The 21235-nt window shown below is 41.0% G+C and overlaps 2 protein-coding genes and 2 long non-coding RNA genes across 4 annotated transcripts in view; all 4 read left to right on the top strand.

Annotated features, from left to right (window-relative positions):
* The window catches only part of LOC145439151 (uncharacterized), a 168417-nt gene that overhangs the window by 110990 nt on the left and 36192 nt on the right, over positions 1-21235 (top strand). The gene's annotated exons all lie outside the window — the stretch shown is intronic.
* LOC145439113 (clotting factor G beta subunit-like) lies at positions 66-11633 on the top strand. The gene is made up of 10 exons (XM_080316594.1): positions 66-244; positions 496-689; positions 1732-1895; positions 3843-3934; positions 4018-4148; positions 5261-5364; positions 7605-7823; positions 8492-8589; positions 9037-9164; positions 10853-11633. The coding sequence occupies exons 1-10, from the start codon at positions 184-186 to the stop codon at positions 11111-11113; spliced, it is 1452 nt and encodes a 483-aa protein (XP_080172720.1). The 5' UTR covers positions 66-183; the 3' UTR covers positions 11114-11633.
* LOC145439114 (uncharacterized) lies at positions 11601-19001 on the top strand. Its single transcript, XM_080316595.1, has 6 exons — positions 11601-11742; positions 14432-14557; positions 15173-15302; positions 16025-16098; positions 17343-17405; positions 18232-19001. Exons 1-6 carry the CDS (start codon positions 11643-11645, stop codon positions 18336-18338), a joined length of 600 nt encoding a protein of 199 aa, XP_080172721.1. The 5' UTR covers positions 11601-11642; the 3' UTR covers positions 18339-19001.
* On the top strand, positions 12911-14155 carry LOC145439115 (uncharacterized). Its single transcript, XR_013915096.1, has 2 exons — positions 12911-13812; positions 13847-14155. It is a non-coding gene; the product is annotated as an uncharacterized LOC145439115 (long non-coding RNA).

Genomic DNA, 21235 nt, shown 5'->3' with positions numbered 1-21235 from the left:
TGAACGGAAACGAACTCGCGTCAATTCCTGCAATATGACCCACGAACAAGCTGACGTATTGGGATAATATTCTTGGAACTTGATACAATATTTGACGCTGTGCTCACACAGAATTAATTAGTCCAGAGTTTGGTAGATGCGTTCCTGCTCGGTGGAATTGAAGCTTTGTGGCTTCAGGAAAATATGAAATGTTTGCCTGTAATCGCGGGGCTATGTTTTATGATAACATATGTCGACTCACAAGGTAATTATGTTTAAGCAGTCAAAGTCTTGAATATAAATTCTGTATTGGCCTATAGGTCTCAGGATAAGCGCCTATATGTATCAACGCATTCGATACTACATATTTACAGGTTTATATATAGTTTCGTTATTCACATCTGCGTATTAAACATTCATATGGATGATTTCAATGAGAACTAATAGATTTTCATTTTCTTGTACTGTTGTCCTTGTTCACAAAACGGTCAACAGGATCTTCATTACTTTTTATAGTTCCAGAAATGGCATGGTTTAATGAAGATCCGAAACAATTCGTTCAATTCAGCGGAATACAAGTAGGAAAAAGATTAGTTGGAAGCCAAAGACTGCTACCGAGGACCACCATTTACATTAGAATACCAGGAACATCAACAAAACCACAGATCATTGGTCAACTTATCCTCATGGTTGATACTAATATGCAATGGGTGAGGTGTAATCCAGTGTTGGGATGACTCGAGTCATGACTTGACTCGAGTCAGACTCGAGTCACCTTTTTCGAATGACTTGACTTGACTCGAGTCACTTTGCTAAAATGACTTGACTTGACTTGACTCGGCGTACCAGAAATATGGATTGACTCGTGACTCGGACCAAAATTCACGAGTCAATTTCAAGTCATCAAGTAATCGATGTCGATAAAAATCACTGAGTCTGGCATATGTTCGGATTGTTATCGAAACACTGGTGTAACCGTGAGATCGACCAATCATTTAATGATCGTGCGTTTTGCTGAGCCTCTATTGCCTCACAAATAAATTGATCGCAAACGAAGTGGTCGAAGCTTACATCTTATGTTGTCGTAAAGTAATATAGTAAAGTAATTAATCTATGTTTTACCTGAACCAAACTTCTTGTTTTATTGAAATTGAATTCGAATATAGTTTATATTGTCCTCAACCATTGGCGCAGAGTTGAGTTGTATCATATCGATTTGCAAATTGGCAATGTATTGCTTCCTATCAATTCGCATCTATTCTCTATTTTGGCTGGTAACTATATACTGTGGTTAAGCAGTTCTACGTATATGTGAGCGATACGGCGCTTTCTTACGTGTATATTCAACTCTATATTCGTTTATCGGTTCAAAATCAATGACCACCCAATTTGTATTTCAGACAGCTAGAAAAATGCAATGACCTTATCATGCCCCATACTTGAAAAAGGCAACTTGACTTGAATTGTGACTTGACTCGTGACTTGACTTGACTTGACTCGACTTGACTCGAGTCATCTCCAAAAATCGAGTGACTTGACTTGACTCGAGTCACCTTTGAAAATCGATTGACTTGACTTGACTCGAGTCAAAATGTGCAACGACTCGAAATGACTCGTGACTCGAAGGTAGTGACTTGATCCCAACACTGGTGTAATCCAATCTAATCGATATGACTCCTTCGCACCAACAATAGGCCCGGCATATCACTTGATCTGTCCCTGCCCATCTTTATGCTTTCCATGTAATCACAGATAGGAGCGTATAAACGGAGGCACGTTATGGCAAGGGAGAAAACATATGTTGCACTTCGTGAAGGAACGTCGGTTAAATTAATGGCGCATAAAAGCGGGAAATATCTGACATTCTGGGTGGTGAACTCAGCAAACGAAGTTGTTACTACAACTAAACCAATGGAGTAAGTGTACTTTATCCTATCTCATAACATCTCAGATGGAGTTTATCACACATTCACGCACACTGTCGAGCCACTTTTAAAATTGACTCGACATGCCACAGCATCATTACCGATGACATGAACCGAATCATATAGGCCTACAGCCCGAGTAATATCTTTTGTATCTATAGACATACTTTTTGAGTAAAGTTCTATGATGTCCCATGTATGCGGCCGCGATACCAAATTCTGATTCCGACGCTATATAATTATCACCATGCAGTGCTGCCTTGGTGTCCGTAACATTTTATATTGGTGCTATTCAATAGAGGGACTCGGAAGTCGAAACCCACATACGCTCCGTGGTTATAGCAACATGTGATACTTAAGCACGTGGTTTAGTAAAGGACGTAGTTTATTTTTGTCCTTGATGTTTTTGCGGCAAGATGCACCGACTCATGATACACATACACACGATCTGCGCATATGCATATCATGAGTGCATGATGTGCATATGCCGCCAGACAAGGAAGGCTTTCTAAGTTTTGCACCACCCCTCCATGCTACCCCATCAATGCATGAGCGCCAAGCAGGGAAGTCATGGATACCAGTGTTACTAATCAGGTCTTTGGTCTGACCTGGCGGGGTATCTAACCCACGACCTACCGATCAAGAAGCCTGGCGCTTCACCATTACGCTATCTTGTCGGTTGGAACCTGGACCTGACCTGATTATAGCCGCACTTGATCATACAAACGCACATTAGGGCTTGGGTTATATATGACATGATAATGTCCTTGCGTCTTTGCTAAAATGTTCAACTGTCGTTTTTCATTGTGTCGCGTGCTCAAATGTCCGGAAATCCCCACAAAACATTCAAAATATTTATGACAGGGTGTATCTATATTTTAACAAATATTTAGATGAACAATTGAACATAGAGCGAATTCGTTCAATATCATGAAAACACATTGGAATGGGTGACAGAATGTATGGATGACTTGTATTCGAGTCAACGTGAATCAACTTTTATGTTCCGCTGTTGCTTGAAAATCTTGGATCATGAATTGCCAAGAGGATGTATGTTAGTATCAGAGATACGAATGCTGTTGCGCATTTAAGTTTAAATTTAATCTCAAATCTCCAATTTATTTTATAGAATTAGTGAATATTCGACAAGAAAACCTAGATTTTGTGACAAAACGAACGTCCCACTCGGACTGCGACTCCATGACGTACCCGTCAGATTTCGTATCTTGACAAGGTACCCAGTTTCCATGTGCAATGCAGCGAGACTGTAATTGAAAAGCATGATATAACACGAGGAGTATACAAATACTTTTACATATTGCGCAAAAGTATGTGCAGTATAATTACCTATAGGTATTTGTTATTTTGGGAGTACTCAGGTAAGGTTTTGCTTACTTGCATTATACTCAATCTAACTGTTATCATTCCGACTGCTTCTTATCACTTTGTTTATAACATGTTTAAAAAAATCCATTTAAAAAAATTGCCTTTTTTTTATCAAACGTTATATAATTATGCCATAATTGTGTAAATACTTTCGAAAAACATGTAGTATGAGGCTACGGACGATTTGCACCCGATATAGTCGACGTATACGACGTGGAGTGGCTGGGACCCTTGAATCGTCGGTTCAACAGTTAGGCTATAGGACGTAGATATAGATTATTGGTACGGAATGGATGTTTTGAGGATTATGACCACCGACCATAAAAATGCTGCACATTGATGTAGTCCTGGTTAAAGATATTTTTGGTCTGTATATGACAGTGGTCGGAAGCCTTTTTCGTCGAAGGAGCCATATTTACTCTATATTTTCAATTGTCAATGTCAATCCACTGTGCCGTCACAACTAAGGATTGGTTATACGTCGTGGCTTAAATGCAACCCTAGTTATAGTCAAAAGTCCGCATATAGTATATACAATGTTTTATGTTGCAGATACTATGGAGGAAAACTAGGACTAAGTATTTCATCAAGGACTGTGGGATGGAGGTCAATGAACACAGTATTTAAACCCAACATATTACAATGTGGGTATATAGTTCTACATATCCACGATCTCAATAGAAGAAATGTGAGATAATTCCAACGAAAAACCGAACACATTTTACAGACACGGGACTACCGCAACAATGCGGGGATATAACGAGAAAAATCATAATGGATGAGAACATGTGTGCATTCACCCAATCAAAAAAGATTGTGGGGGGACGTGCTGCAGACCCGGGGACTATTCCATGGCAGGTGAATATACGGAATGCGATATCATTGGATGAAAGTATGCATCGTTAAAAATTCCTGTACAAAATCCGCGGAGAATATATATATTATTAAATGAATATTAACAATATTCCACTTAATACATCGATACTGATACCGGTTATCATCGACTATAGCAAGGGTCGCCTACCTGTGGTCAGCAGACCGGTGTCGGTTATAGCGAAAACTTGGTATACTTTGAATAGTGATCAAGATCTTGAAACATGTATGTTACTGCATTACACTGGGCACCTTATAGTGACTTTATCGCGTATGGACTACCATAAATCTTCATTTTTGAACATTTGGTTTTTTTGAAGGCCCGTCGACGAAAAAAAATCATTTTGAAACCGATCCGCAGTGCTAAAAAGGTTGCCCACCCTTGGCCTAAAGGATTTGTGCGAACGACGGGATTTTTGTGATCTATACGTGACAAGTTATATACTTCGTTGATACTGGAACTCTTTTTTTCTGATTCACTTTTCTGTCGCGGACCACGACCCACAGAGCTCAGTCATGATCTAATCCAGTGGCATTGACATTTACAGCTTGTGGACCAGTAGCATTTAAGATCAAATTTCGAACTTTCAAACGTTAAAATCAACCCAAGATGGAACTGCAACAAAATATGCTACTGAGCTGGAACTTCAATTTAATGAAAACTTTGTTGCGGTCTTTTTATATTACACCTTTTATGTATGTTTTCATTGAAATGTTTGCAAGGCAAAGTCCTGTGAAATCATACAACTCGATTTTTAATGTTGTGTTTCTTTTAAAAGAAATACCACTGTCCTGTTTGAATCTATTCTATTCTATCTGTCAAATCTTGTGAACTTTGTGAATAGTTTCAAGTATTACTCGTCCCAAACGAGTTCTAGGGTACTTTTAAACAGTTTGGTACAGCACTTGAAGCATTGTGACAAGCCGAAAGTAAACCATGAACTGTATATGACGTCAGAAAGCGCTCCTAATGACGTTTTCAATCAATTTGGCGTTTCATTTCTCGAATTGATCAACAAGCCTTCAACCTGTTATTTTGCAATTGAGAATTGAAATATATTTGGTAGACTGTCCGAAAATTTGACTATATATCTCAGGTGGCAATACTAAGGAAGGATATTCAACCATACAATCACATCTGCGGGGGTTCTCTTATAAGCAAATGCGCTGTGATAACTGCGGGACATTGTCTGGTAAACCGGTAAGAAGGAATTGAAATTCAGAATTTCGATCGGACATGTGACTTTACTCCCGACATATGTATAGGATTCACAATCGCAACTCTGGCTCGCTACTCCACGTATTGCATTGCAACTCCGTATAATTTAAACTCCGAACTCTGACTACCAATACAGGCCCTAGTTCAGTGGTTCCCAACCGGGGAGGAATTCCCCCCTTGGGGGGAATTTTGCAATTTTTAGGGAGGAATTCCCATTTAGAATTGTAACGGATTTTCCAAATTGTTCATGTCCGAACTGTCATGTAGTCAACCAGTTATATCCGAACGTATGGTCCTCATGGCTGTTTTTTGTTTGCTGAAAGTATGTTCAAATGCTATTTGAAATCTCTTTTTCACATACAAATTCCCCCCTTTTTTCAAACTAGTTCAGATGTGCTGCAGTTTGCAAGACAATTTTGTAGGCCAGCGACGGCCTCTCAATCAACTATATCCTAAGCGATCAAATGTTGAGCCTAATCTATCATAACAAGGCCTCTAGTGAAAGTATTTACCTTATATTTTCAAGTCAACATTTTCAGACAGTGACAAAATATTCCAACGTCATCGATTCAAGTCAAAGAACAGCTACCCGATCGAAAAAAGACATATTAAACTTGGTGCAATGTTGCCGAAACGTAATGGGTGTCCTAAATTTCAATGAGCTCCAGCAGGGAATCTGATCACGTGTATGTTATATATATCAGGGCTGTAACTAAATTTCGAGGCTCCGAGTCACAAGTCAATCTCACTTTCATAGTTTTGACTCGAGTCAAGTCGTGTCATTTTCAATTCACCATTGAGTCAAGTCTGAGTCCAAGTCACAGAGCAGAGGGTCGAGTCCGAGTCATGGTATTATGACTCGAGTCCGAGTCCAAGTCACACCCCATACAACACTGTTTGGTGATATTGAATGATTTGGATTTATGATATACTAATTTTCCTCACTTTGAGCAGTTTCTTGTCGCATTGTCAAGTACCAGGATCAATAGACGAAATTCCAATAGGGTGGTCGCTGTACTGTTCTTCGAAATTACAATGAAATGTCGGTCTTGGCCGTCTTATAGCCTCGAGTCATATGGCTTGGTTCGAGTCATGCTCAATGACTCGAGTCCAAGTCGACTCAATACCCAAGTCAAGTCGAGTCGTTCCCGTATTTTGAGAAAATGACTCGAGTCAAGTCCAGTCGTCAGAAAATGGAGAGTCGAGTCAGACTCGAATCTGGTCAACCCTCCTATATACGAAAGTACCAATATTATTGGTCAAATGCATACGCAAACTTGAAAAAAAATCGCGAGACCAGCAAATCTATGCATACTGATTTTTCACAACAGTTATATTAGCGATTGGTGCATGGTAAGCCGAAAACACAAATGGAAGTGTGGGGTCTGTTGAGTCAAGCGTTCCAAAATTTGTTTGATTGCGAGCAAGACCATTGTTTTTGGAGGTCTACAAAGTGTTATTACAGCACTGCTAGAAACAAACACTCGGTACCGCCCGTCTTATTCTCTCAGTCAACAGGTGATTGCTCGGGCAGATTTATCCTAAGGGGGGAATTTTGGCTAAAATTTCGGCCAAGGGAGGCACGAGATGAAAAAGGTTGGGAACCACTGCCCTAGTTGTAAATCACTCTCCAATTGGATGTTTGGAAATTTTTCTGCGATTTCGAATTCGGCTCACAACTCTCTATCATTTTCGTGCACTCACGACTTGAACAAATTGAAAATGCGGTCGTGCATCCGACTCCTAAGTGGGTAACAATGTCGCGATTGCTAGGTACTGCTCCTAGCCATTGTTGAGAAAAGGTGTAGGCCTAATTCTGGTGAATATATATGTAAAAAAATGAGGTCAACAAATTTGAAGTCTGGCAATGTCCGCGAATAAGCACGTACTCGCTTAGTATAGTGAACAGACCTGTTGACTCATAACGATTTAGTCAACATTGCGTGCGAACAAATGGATAGCATGCCCTGTATTTCGAGAATCTTTTCACATTGTCGTTGACTTAATATGCATGATATGTATGAAGATTTTAATGTAAATGATATTCTTTAAAATGAAATCACTTGAATATTATTCTCGCCTTTTATGTGTCCATCCCCAAAAAGCATGTTTTTCAGTTTTTAATCACATTCGACCGAGTATGTAGAGCAGATCTACATGTATAAACTATAAAAGGTCCTGGTTATGATGATCGATGCGTTGATGTTGACGTTACGTTTTAGGAATCCTGCAGTCTACCAGGTACGCGTTGGGGATTATTATAATCGGCAAGATTCTGACGCTGCGCGGTTTGCTAACATGGAGAATCCTGAAACCTTCAACGTAGCCAAGTTGATACTTCATGGAGATTACGAATTACGCTCTAGGATGCATTCGCCAATCAACGACATTGCAATTTTAGCGTTGGAAAAAAAGGCGAACGGAGAATGCGTTACGTACGGGTAAGGTCTGAGAAAACGCCAACACAAACCGTGTTGTCGTATACGAAGCCTGCGGCACGCTCAACCATTTCGATTTTCGCAACAAATAATTTTGGGTATGGCGGTCCGTTTGTCGCTGTAGTTAAATCTTGAAGACGTAAAGGCCTCCTTGAAATTTCATGTCTGTGAAGTCATATTTGATGATACGATTGTTGATATACAAAGTTCTTTCGAATTCTTTACTATATTTGCTGCCGATTACCACCGACGAGTGTCAGCCAAAAATATTCCGGTTTATTTCATTATGAATATATTGTTCAACATCTGGAAATGTTTACTCGCAAATATATGAACACGCAACATGTAATGGATTGACGGTATTCTTTCCCGAGTTGGCAAATGTGGACTCATTCAGTTATCGAGTGATGCATACAAATTCTCGATGCTTTCAGATTGGAATTCCTCTCAATCATTTTCAATAGCTCTGTAATATCATACTTTGCCTATCTAATTCTCGTTTGACATTCGATTTGAATTAACCTTGGTGAACAAAGCCATAAATATCAATAAGCACCACTCATCTTTTCCGATAATATTTATAATAATACTACTGTTTATTGCTATATTAATCACACATTTTATAAATGTATGACACAGCAATAAACAATGCCTGGTTTCCCTGTTTTCAGGGACTTTGTTCGACCAGTGTGCTTACATGCGCCGGGTATTTCAGTTATCGAAGTAGATTGCCGCATTTCTGGCTGGGGCGCTAATTCTTACGGTCAAGGTAAGGTGTAATAATATCGTCGTTTCGACTGTTCGATTAGCTTTACTTCAATCACTCTAACTAGTGTAGATACATTGACCTGTAAATTACGTGACATAATGGTTCTCGAACATTATAAATTTCGACCTGTATCTGTTGTTGTTTGTGACTTTGTGGTATTCATGGTATTTGTCGACTACTATGGTACTTTTCCACCAGGCCTATTATCTTCATTTATATTCCGTAGCTGCCGAATTGTAGCATGGCCACTTCTAGGCTCTTATATGACACCGCTTACATGGGTGAGATGGTGAGGAGGAGCCTAGATAAACCTCCAACACTTAGGTAGGAATTCTGGAGTCGACCACGGTCGGACTCGAACCCACAAGCTGAGTATCTGAGTCGTATATATGTCTCGTATATGTCATAATGACGAACACACTTACACGACGTGTCAACTATTTTCAGAACTGGAGGATTTCACCCGCTGTTTGCGATACGCGCCAGTCGACCTTTACAGAGACGGGGACTGCGTGAGGAGCTATAACACCAGGGGAAGCACGAGATTTGTGGCGCAATCGATGTTCTGCGCGGCCGTGAGTGTCATAAGATATTTATATGATACGAACGAGGATGCATATGCGATGTATTAAATCTCATGTACGTAACGGAGGGGAAAGTGTTGTGAGATTGGGACGCAGATTTTACAACAGCATTTGCTGCAATAATGAACAAGAGACTTTGAAAGATTCCACGTATAATTTGCTACGTAGATCCACCATTCATAACTTATGCGCTCTAATGATGCATTCTCGACGCTCTCGGTTTCTACAGTCGCTTTTGTCAGCAATATAGCTACTTCCATATAATAGTAATCCTTTTTTACCCACTCTCGGCCGACTTGATTAGATTTAGCGGCAGAACTGATAGTGGTGACGACTTCGAAAGTTTCGGGCACCTGATTGTAGATCATTAAGTGATGTTCATACCACACGAACTATTCACGAGGCGAAATACAGCTGCGTACCGTCATGTTGCATACCCTTAGATCAGTGGTTGGCATCTATTTCATGGTTGCAATCCTTTTTCCGATTTTAAAATGCTCCGCGGCACACCTCAAAAATTGGTAAGCTGAAGCACATTGCTCAGACCTATACTCAACTATAGTCAACTCACGGCCCATTTGGGAAGACCCCTGCCTTAGACTAAATCAGTAAAGCATTCAAACGGCCTCGAGCGATAAATAAAATACACATATAGTTTGACTTTTTAAAGTAATTTATGCATATATTTTTATTGTTATTTTTCGCGAGGAAGTGGGTATCAAAAGTAAAACCAATACGTCTATATATAGTTACACTTAATGGCGCGAAAACAAAGATAACAAAGATCAAGTATATATCAAGTATAAATAGGAGCAAAAATATCCTACTTTATGTTGGTTGACGAAGTAATTTTGCCCCCATTCGAGTTTCTTTCCCCCAATTAGGTGGTGAGTGGTTGGGGTGCCGACGTATAGGTTATCTTAAGGGCTTGTGTCAAATTCACTCATTAACATACTTTCTACTTTTCAAAATTAAAATCGCGAAAAGTAGTTTTTCCTAAAATCTGTTAGTGTAAAAGTGGAAGCAGTTAAAATACATAACCATCTTGAGTAAGTATCGCGTGTACGAAAAACCTACTTGACTTCTTCGTTACTAACCACCTCTGACCAAGACACAGAAATTCAACTATGACGTTACATCGTTGATAATATATAGTGTACTGTACATGACTTCGTTAACTTTTCGAACTGTCACAGCCGACACACTCAGATTTATACAAATTAGCAATCTATAGTTATAGTCGAATACTGTTTATGAGTAGTTCTATAGTTCAAGAGTTGTATATATAAAAAATGTTGCCGACCAACTAGACAACACGTGTCGTCGTTTGGTGTCAGTCGCGACACCGGTTATTTGTTCTGTGATGTTTTTGCATCCATTGCTAATTCAGAGTCATCACCACTCTAACGGTAGCGTAAGTTTTTATGGGTTGAAACTGAAACCCCGTCCTGTACTGATGTTCATGTGGAAACTGATCCGATTCCGATTAATAAAATTATTGAGTTGCTTCGGAATCAAATCGAAGTAGTCGTGGTTTAGTTTGTTTCAAAGGTCGTTAGGTATAGTTCTATAGTTGCGCATCCTGCAAATCCAGTAGCTCGTTCAAGTGTGGACAGGACACACTCACATGTATAGGCCTGATTCCACTACTGGAATCATGACGTTGACATGTACTGCAGGGTGAAAATGCCGCCGGCGAATCGACCGACACCTGCCAGGGTGACAGCGGTGGTCCGCTCACGTGTACGCGCTCGGACCAAATGCAAACGATGCTAGTCGGAATAACCAGCTTTGGCGACAACTGCGGAACAGCAAAACCAGGCATCTACACGCGCGTAAAAGAGTTTTACTATTGGATAGTTGACATAATTGTGGCGGACGACGCTTTCAAATCGGCGAGTGAAATGACAAAGATCAGTGCCGCTATAAATTCCGGGTGACATTGATATCATGCAGTATTGCAATTGGCGACTTTGATCGCCGTACTTCGTCTAAGTAACGTTCATCCTTACGCTAAAATATTGATTCGCCACTCTCCTGTAAGTGAGCGGTCCCTTGTGATATATTCTTTTCTCCGCATTTCATCCTTTCTATATTCGAGATTCATATTATATTTCTGATTCGCAGTGAAACCAGAGCAATGTGAGCATAGCGCACTTCGCTTAAATTGTATTTGTAACGTTACACTAGATCGACGGAGGTCAACGTAAGATGATTCTGGCTAAATTGGCCAGTCGCGAAATTCTTTCCGCGTGAACTCTATTATCTGTGCGTGAAGCGCAATTTATATTGTGTTGATGTCAGATCGGAGCGATAGAGTATGCGATATATCGCTGACTTGCCCGACGGCTTGTAAATCCTGTTTCCGTAAGCGCGTTCGGCCTTGGGCGCATTTTGATTTTCACGCAGGTATGATTCCGCATTCTGTATCGTTGCAATGAATAAAGCGTCTACCCTGCATATTTAGAAATGTTTTCTAAAATTATTTTCGGTGCTATCGTCATCTACAACGCTTGGATTAAGTCGTGTTGGGCTTTCACTGATGATGGACATTACGGCGAGGAAGACGGTAGGACGTTGTAGTTATTAGAGGCAGAAAATTAACGGTTTGTTTCGATATACGGTTGCAGTCAGGGCCGTAACGGGACTATATCAGACAGCCACGAAATGATGGCTTTGGGGCTCTAAAATGCTGGTATCGGGCAACCTAATCTCTGGCAATCGCATCAGTTGTGGCTGTTTTAGCATTCGTGGTTGTTGCTGTTGTGTGTGTGTGTGTGTGTGTGTTTAGGCTTCATCACGACATTGGTCATATCTCAACAGGCAGTCATTATTATGATTCCTGAGTTTTCAACACGGGCCACTTTCGGATAGAGAGAAGGTGTTTCCGCTGTAGAACGTACCAATAAGTCACCAAGTTTCTCACCGCGTCATCGTATCAGTTGCTTTCACGTTGAGGGAATGCAACTACAAGCGGGGCAGATATATATGGCTGTGTGTAACCACGGGTCGCGCGTTTGAAGGTATGCTTCGTAGTAGCCTACTACAGTAGCAGAAGACACATGCAATTGATTAGGGGAATCCATGCAGAACTATACGTAATAATCGTATCTCCGATAGGACCGCACAGTAATCACGACTATATTAGCGTGATCATCGATAAATTTAACACCATTGGTTGAACGATATAGGATGATAAATCTTGATTTTGGCGATCGGTTGGTTTGTGTGCACCAAGCCATTCTGATGGCCAGGAGCTATTCGAAAAGGAAACCACGTTTCTCTCCATGGATACCCAAACAACAACAGCTTGTGATAATTCCTGTTATTTCTCTTCAAATCGATTTCGCACTGTGTTTTGTTTAGCCCATCTCTAATTTCGTGACCTTAGCTGTACCAGGTACAGACGTTATTGCAGTGATTTCCAAACTGTGTACCGAGGCACATGCAATTCCGCTGCCACAAATTCTCCGCTGTGGCACGATTCTGAAATTTTATATAAATATGTAAAATAGGCATACAGACAAGCATATGCGGCTTAAAGCTATCTGATTACTCAATAGCAGATTAATAAGCACACGTGACAAGGAAACCAACCAGAATTACCGGCAGAGTAGGGTAATTTCACATTATAATGGGCTGCTCTGTTATCAGCACACTGAATTGTCTGGACTTCAGCTGGCACTGCAACACTACTTCCCCAGAATGCGCTGTTAACAACCTTACACGGGTGGGTAACCCATTTGGGAGCTATATTATGCAGAAGAAGAACAGCTCATGGATTTACGAAACGACTTGTCTTTTTAAACGCAGTTTCAACAAAAACATGGATGAGTTTTGGCAGAGCTTTCATATCCTATTCCGTGATCACTGCAAAATCAATTAAATATATTTTGCTAATCGCATCTTCGCTTCATGGCTATGTGATCATGGCTTTTCTGTCTTGAATGAATCTAAAACTTGTAAACGAGAGACCGCTCGGAATTGACGACGAAATGTATGTTTGTCAACAATGAAACATAGTTTTCAGTGGTATGTGTTCGTAACTTCGTATACGCTAGGGATATCTATAGAGTTCTAGCTAGAGGTTATCTCCGGTATACGCAACCACATTCATCGCTGTGATAGTGAAAATAATTAGTTTATGGGAACTCTTGTCAGTGTGCCGCGAGTGTTTCATTATATGGTGTGCTACAAGCTGAAAAAGTTTGTGAACCGCTCGGGATAGTTGTCCCGATTACCTACATGTTAAACGCTTTCGGATTCATCGCCATCGCAGATTATTCTGCAAAATAGCGATTACTCAATCACTTATAAGACTATGACATATCACCGAGCACTATTGCATTGTTAGTAATTGTCAAATATCCGATTTTGTTTATACCACTGCAATATCATCTCGTCAGAGGAGTGGAATATGTTATTCACCGCTTTCGTTACGAGCGCCGCCCGCATTTATCTGATGCATTGGTCGTGTGCAAATATGACCACGGAATTCACCGCCTTGCCACATTTCAAGTCTCAAACGCATTTCACTGATTCAGGAGTATTGGCGGTCGTCACTTTCGCAATGGTTTTGCCAGAAATGTCAGCAAAAGAACCCGAATCGTGAACCTCAGATATGATTTGTTTGCATGCCGTTCAGCTGCATGGGAAATTCTTCGGGTAGTGAGCTTTCATTACGAGTGTGAAGCTTGGCGTGCTATGGATGTTAACGCCGGACAGTGCCGTCGGCTAAACCCAAGGGCAGCAGTTTGCAATGTGGCATGCCAATTATTGTTTCACTCATAAACATCCATAAATCACTGCCATATAGGTTCAATCATTATCATAATAAGCGGTTCAATCATGTCATCAACTCAAGACAAACGCGCACTACACTGTACGACTGTACGTGTACGTATAACGATAACGCGATACATAAGCCACAATATCGCCTATGAATATTTTCCACTGCATTCGATATGCCTCCGATGCCGCAATCGGAAATTTACTATTTTTTCCCGTCCCAAAACTATACACTAGATATTCCGTTGGATCACGTCCCCATGCTCATATATCACGGCGACAAGATTATGGATTTTACGGAGTTTGGATTGCCTTGGTAATCTAGTAGACATGAGAAATGTGTTACGATTAGAATCATGATAAGTGTCTACTGTTATTCAATCTTTACTCCAATAACCACGCTCGCGCTGTCAAATTGTTGATGATAATTTAAACTAGAACTTCTCTTTTAATTCGACCTATCTCTTCAGACGCCACAGTTCTACCAATTGTCCTCCCGATCGTGCTCGTGGTTGCGTTCGCCTGTATATTTGGCTGCTGTTGGCAAGGGAAAAAGTGTCCGTGCAATAAGTCCGATGACAAACAACAAAAGAAATGTAAGCAAGCAATTTATAAATGATGTTGCACCCTAGTTTCAGCTCACTGACCACAGTGTTAACCTAAAGTGAGACGAATTGCATCCATTTTTATCTATGTCAATAGAACCTACGGCAATTACTTTATTATCGCGAATATTTTCGATATGTTATCTGTACTTACGATCATTTTATTGCATCGCATATCAGAGTTCCCACTCAAAATCGCAACATCAAGGCCAATATTATACGAATTCACCGTCGTACGATAATTTCGGTTATACAGCTAAATATTTGTATCATCAATGATAGAATATGATGAATTACATCTGTTGTTGACAGTAAATCGGTACGGTTGCTATTGACCAGGAGGGTGCTGGATTGATGAATCGTACATGATCGTGTGCATGATCGTGTTCGTTATCTGTTCACCACATCGTATTGTACATCGTGCGAATGTACGGGTCATGAATAAGATGAGAACAGTAGCATATTTGCTTTATGATTTTATTGGTTTATAGTGGACATCATTAGTAGGAAAAATACCTCAACACGATGTGATTATAGGATTGACATGACTTGGAATAGCTGTAAATCGTACACTTTAACATTGCCGAATTTCCTCCAAAAATTCAGCACAAGACAACGAAGACAAGGCACTGGACGCAGTAGTTATCAGAAAAGAAACACGCACCGCTGCGAACAGACCTTCAATGCCTGCAAGGCCATCAGGACCGCCGTCTTACGCCGCCGTTACTGGTGAAAGGTAGTGGCATATAGTACACGATCGCGTTATTATAAATCTGTATAGATTGGAACGGCTGTTTGTAGCGAGTAGGCAGCGAATCGGTTTCATGTAGTCCTCTTACCGGTATGCTTCTTCTTCTGAAAGCTAAATTATGATCACAGCCCTTTTATTTATTTAAAAACCTATAGCGGAGACATGTGTATGCTATGCTTGGCAATATGATTCCGATGTCATATTCGTGACAGAAATACCATTTGAGTCGGCCTGAAACAATATAGGCTACCTTGCAGATTCGCTATATGTTCAGTGAACATTGTTCACTGTTCAGTGCATCGTGCAGAAAGTCAAAAAAAGCGGATATTATTTTGCAAGGATTGCATTTCAGAATAATGCTGCGCTTTGCCATTTAGACGTGTGCGCTCAAAACGTTATAGCATGATATAAAATCGGTTGGCGTGACTTCTGTGTAATCTGTTGCAAATTTCCTATTTCCAGGATGACTAATATACTATATACCTTTGACATAGCTAAATGTAGTGAAGATTTTGGTCATCACATAACCTGGCGCGCCACAATCTTTACACTCCTGTTTTACGTGTTTCACCTCTGACCAATGACCTAATAAGCGCGTTTCTGTCAGGGTCATTGTAACGGTATATCTCGTTAATTTCAGCAAGAAAAATCTATAACACCATGCCATTGCCATATAAGAGCATAATCACGAACCATTTTTTTTATAGAAATAAACCATTGCCAGGGTCTTATTCGAACAGAGAACACAGACCGAGAACGCAACAAAATGGATCTTCATCAGGTAAGAAGACGTGGATCTATCTGGCTCGCGGGCAATCCACCCGGTTGCGTGTAGGGTACATGGCGGTACCTGTTTCCAAGCACTCCCAAGTAGCGGGGAATCCGGTTGAGTGCGGTTGTTGAAGCTATGATTGAGCTTGCAAAACCTTTGAGTTTTGACTGAGTACTGAGTAGCGACCATAGGTCATCCCGGTGCATTTACCAAATCCGAAAATGGTGATGCTAGGGCAGTGGTTCTTAGCCGGGGGTCTACGAAACCTCTAAATGTACAAAATAGTTCATAACCTAATTTGTATTTTTAATTAGGAAAATCACGAGCTAGTTTCGCTTCAGTACTAATGGAACTCCCATCAACAGAATGGCCGTCTGAGATGACATATCCTGCTGCGCAGACTCATTTTGGTTGCTCAATTGCCAGTAGCCTACTGATACAAATATTTTGCTGTATAGAGATGTTTTGTTGGGGATTGTGTAAAAAATAAATAGTTGGATTAGTAAAATCAATCACGGTGACTTCGAAATGTTTACAAAAATCCATTTTCTCCTGTGATATACATAACCATTTTTCCATAATAACTTCAAGGCGAGCTGCTAGAAAGCTATATATGAACATTGAACAGCCTTTGATGTTCATTGTTCAATAACATTTTTTGTCAATTTTGGTACCATAATTGTTACGATCGTACCCAAATGTCTCGTCGGAAGCCTGTCGCGTTATTATTACATTCGCCACCACCTTTCTTTTGTCTAAATGGATTTCAGCACTCGTTCATATCAAATCGAAGGCGTTGATTTTCAACACACGACCACGTATATCTCAAAAAATGCAGTTGCTGAATTCGCCGTCAAATAATAAAAGTCAACCTAATTTCTACATAAATAATATGATGCTGTTTTATGAAAGGTCATTTTTGCTGTTCATCAGTAGCCTACAGTTATCATTTTCACAAGGCAGATGACCAATGTAGGATAATTGAGCTATATTTGAAGTAAAACTTCGGGGGGTCCGCGGGGATCCGTCACGGTCCAAAAGGGGTCCGCGAAGACAAAAAGGTTTAGAACCACTGGGCTGCGTGAGATTAAATGGAATTGGATTCGGTTTAACTTGGGAGAATTAGGCATGCGAGGGTCCCACCTGAACATTGCATATTACGGGGGAGGGGGGGGGCTCGACATCAATCAAGTGCATGTTCCCCTGCAACAAAGAAGTTATCCTCTTTTGAAAACCATGCCACTTTATTGCAGGAGATAGACAAGTGCGTCAGATGGAAGAAACTCGCGGATACGGACGGTACGGATCCGAATCTGGTAATTGATCCTTATTCGGACGCGCTAAAACAATATTTTCTTCAACTTTTCGGACTGTAATGACGTGGGTTTGTCCAATTCCGCTGTAGACCCAGGCTGTGCTAGTTTTAGGCTGCTTCACTATGTACTTGAGTACAATCTACTCTGCAGTAAAAGTCGATGTTCATCACGTATGGTTATAACTCACACATAACTTGTGTGAGTGATATCATCATAACACCGGGAGATGGGTCTTTATAGTTATCGGGCCGAATACGATTGTCTAATACAGTGGTCCCCTACGTCTTTCGACTCACGGCCCACTTATCAAGCTCGACACGAATTTTCGCCCTCATATCTACGGATCCGAAAAAGAGGACATATGAACGGGAAATTTCTTCACCTAACTCTGATCGCTGGTGAATTGACTAAAAGAGAAGATCATGTTTCCGAGACGATGCTAGGAAAGGCGGTTTCCTCAACTACCTTCCGTTGGGTTGAACTTTTTTTAATCAACTTTCACGTCATATGCAAAATGAGCCAATTTCACGTGCATGTTTTGGTTGTGTTAATTAGATATATCTCGTTGGACGGTCTAACATTTTCGCCCGCTGGGGTGCGATATCGCCGACGTTGGGATTCTTGCGAAACACTGGTCTAATAAAAAGTCTGCGAGCCGCCATCCGTATGCACCGTTTTACGACCCGATAAATATATTAATTCAATCCTTTTCATTTATCACTTTTACCTGAAGTACTTTCGGTATCTGCTGGAAAATACGCCTAGTATGTTTGCGAAAATAGGAAATAGCGTAATCACTTCAACTCAAATATAATTGTTTCCATAGGACAGAGTCACGCAGCACCAGGTTATAGCAAAACGAATGGAAGAACTCGGCGTCAAGGAGATGAATATCCTCCAAACAGAAGGGATGCAAGAATGGGACACAGATGAAAGTCAATTATCCTAACACGCACTCTCCACAAACGAGACTTACGCGATGTCTCACCAAAATCCAATACCTCGTATCGTAGAATCCGTGGAACCCCTCTGAAAGACACACACGGTAGTCATGAATTCGTGTCTCTCCATCAGAATTCGATGTTAGGACGAACATTGATTCAAGCCCCACTCATATACGACAAGTCTGTGACAAGTTCAAGGCCTCACAACACTGGGACTTTACCGAGTGGCGGGGATTGGCCCTAGGTACATATAATTGCTCCGCTTAATGTTAATATGAGTAGGTATGGTTTACAATAAACGCCCGTAAAATCCCTAATTGTCAGTCGGAATGCACGCGAGTGCTATAATTTAGTCAGAAATGTCGACCTTGTCATCTATTTGAATGGACCAGGGTTCATTGTGAATGTTGGAAGAAACACGGTATAGCTCAATCCGTTATTAGCCATAACTGATATTGTATTTAAGACTAACTAAAATCCCTCGGTAACGTAGCCTACTCCCGATCACGTGGGCCATTATGATAACAACCTCAGTTACCAATACAACGAACGAATTATTATCAGTGTTATCATCATCGAAATTTCGGCGATTGATTCCGCGAAAAGGTGTTCCCTTTTTCTTTGTATAAATATCATGACATTTTTGCGCATATATTTTGAGCGAATGTGAATAATGACACTACAAGTCGCGACCGAAAGGAGGAAAGGCGAAGATATAGGCCCACATATCTATGATCTGACGGCAAACGGATCCGTAACAAAACAATCAGTTAGATTATGATCACTGCTTGCAGAATTTCGTGGGGTCCTTAGGCATGATTTGGGTAATGTGGCGGTTCTCAGTGTTCCATAGTTGCCAGTTCTCCAGTTCGACAATAGGGATGGTGTGAACGTGAGGTTCACGTTCGCGTTCTGTGTGTGAAACTCGGTAAACTTTGGAGGTTCGCGTTCACAAAGGAACCTCGGTATAGGTTCTGCACGGTGAAGCTTTGTCATGGAAATCAATTTTTCACTTCATGATAGCGTCTTTGGTTGAAAGTCTTTGCATTTCAACTTCGGACCCATAAGGATATCTTGATCCCTGTTTGGACCATTCTCCGCGCTGGCAGCAAGAAAAGGAATACAGCACTCAACGAGCATGCACCTTGCCAATTTCAAAAATTAATTGCTCGAAAGTTTGCTCGGAATATTCGACTTTCCGTTTGTGAATCTAAAGCAGTGATTCGCCACAGCGGTTCTCGGAACCGGAGGCGGTTTCAAGGTAGCCTTCTTGCGGCTCTGACTGACCTCCAAATATACCACAAAAATATAGTAGACGACAGCTGTTGTTAGCTTCCATGAATAGTGATAGTCAATTTCTGTATAAAAGAAAACGCATTGCTCTATCAAGTATGTCGGACCCAATTGTGGAACAGCATCTCGCCGGCTATCCGACAGTCGTCGAGCATGTCCGCATTCAAGTCGAAATACAAGCAATTTCTTCTCAGTGAATACTAGTCGCAGCCTTCAGGATTACCGGACCACGACCTAACATCGATCTCGCCTTCCGCCATATGCCACCTCATTTTATCGCTTGCTTTTATATTCTCTGCTTTACTTTTCATTCAGTGTACATACATACCTCTTCTTCTCTTCGCCTAGGCCAGTGGTTCTAACCTTTTTTCCTCCGCCCCCCCCCTTTCAAAAATTATCGTGCTCCAGCGCCCCTCACCTAATATTGTAAGGACCGTAAAAAAGACAATGGGTAAGAGGGAGGGCCGTAACAGCACTTCGTCAGCCCCCTAAAAACGATCGTCTTGCGCACCCATAGCGTTAAAAACCAAACTTTTGAGGCCTTAGCCCCCAAGATCCCCGTTGCGTGATTTCGATGATCAGCAAAGTTTGTGTGGCCTGGTCGCCCTAGGCGCCACAATTTTGTATAATGCATGAATGAATAGGTGGGAATCGCATATATATGTCGCTATAAACTTTTTATCCTCTCAGCCCGCGTAATCAGATTTACCAGTAGCGCTGAGTGAGCTGTTGTATTGGAAGTGAAGGCCATCTAATTAATAATTGAACATATTCGGGCCCGTATGGTACAATCAATTCCTTACATGTTGTTATTTTGTTACCTCTTGTCCGTTATATAGTCAAAAGATATTAAAACGCATAGACGCATATTAAAATAAAGTAAGCGCACGATTCAAAGTTGGTATTTCTTCACTGGCAAATATTTTTCTCCGATGGATGTTATTGGTCCTGTGGGGTGCAGATTGCGACGATATGATAATTCGGCACCAGCGACTTAAGCACCTATGGACAATTAGACTTATATACATCGAAGTTTGTTTACGGTCAACATAAGGGCAATCTGCGGCTAAGATTTTCTCGCTGACGATCTTTTTGACACGCTTCTCGCAGTCCCATATTGAACGGAACTTCAAATGTCTTCGTGCATCGTGGCGTGGTAATGGCCGACGCCGAATTGCTTCTTTCTATTTTCTACAATTATGCGTATTCTTCCGTGGGGAGCCGTCAAAACGTGATGTGTAATTAATGTTCACTCACCGAAAAAATTTAGGGCACCCTTCGAGCTCCCCGATTGGGGGTTTGCGTTGCAGCAGTTTCGGTCCTGGTAAGAGGTCAAAGTCCAGTCGGTCTTTTCGGAACTTAGGTATTGGAAATATTTAGCGCTTCAATCGCGATCGAGGACCATTCGATTTATAATAAACCATATAATAATTGCGTGTGGTATATCCAGGGTCAAATCAAGGTTGTTAATATAACAACAATCGGGCACGATCTCATACCCTGTGGTTCGAACCATCCCGAATTAACATCTGCAATTGGCAATACGGGGAAATTAATGGTAGGCCTATTGAATTTTGTATATATAAGTAGGGT

Source organism: Botryllus schlosseri, chromosome 5 (assembly GCF_051294905.1).
Source record: "Botryllus schlosseri isolate E-star chromosome 5, Bs_hap1, whole genome shotgun sequence".
Lineage (NCBI taxonomy): Eukaryota > Metazoa > Chordata > Ascidiacea > Stolidobranchia > Styelidae > Botryllus > Botryllus schlosseri.
This window is presented reverse-complemented; position numbering and strand designations above follow the sequence as displayed.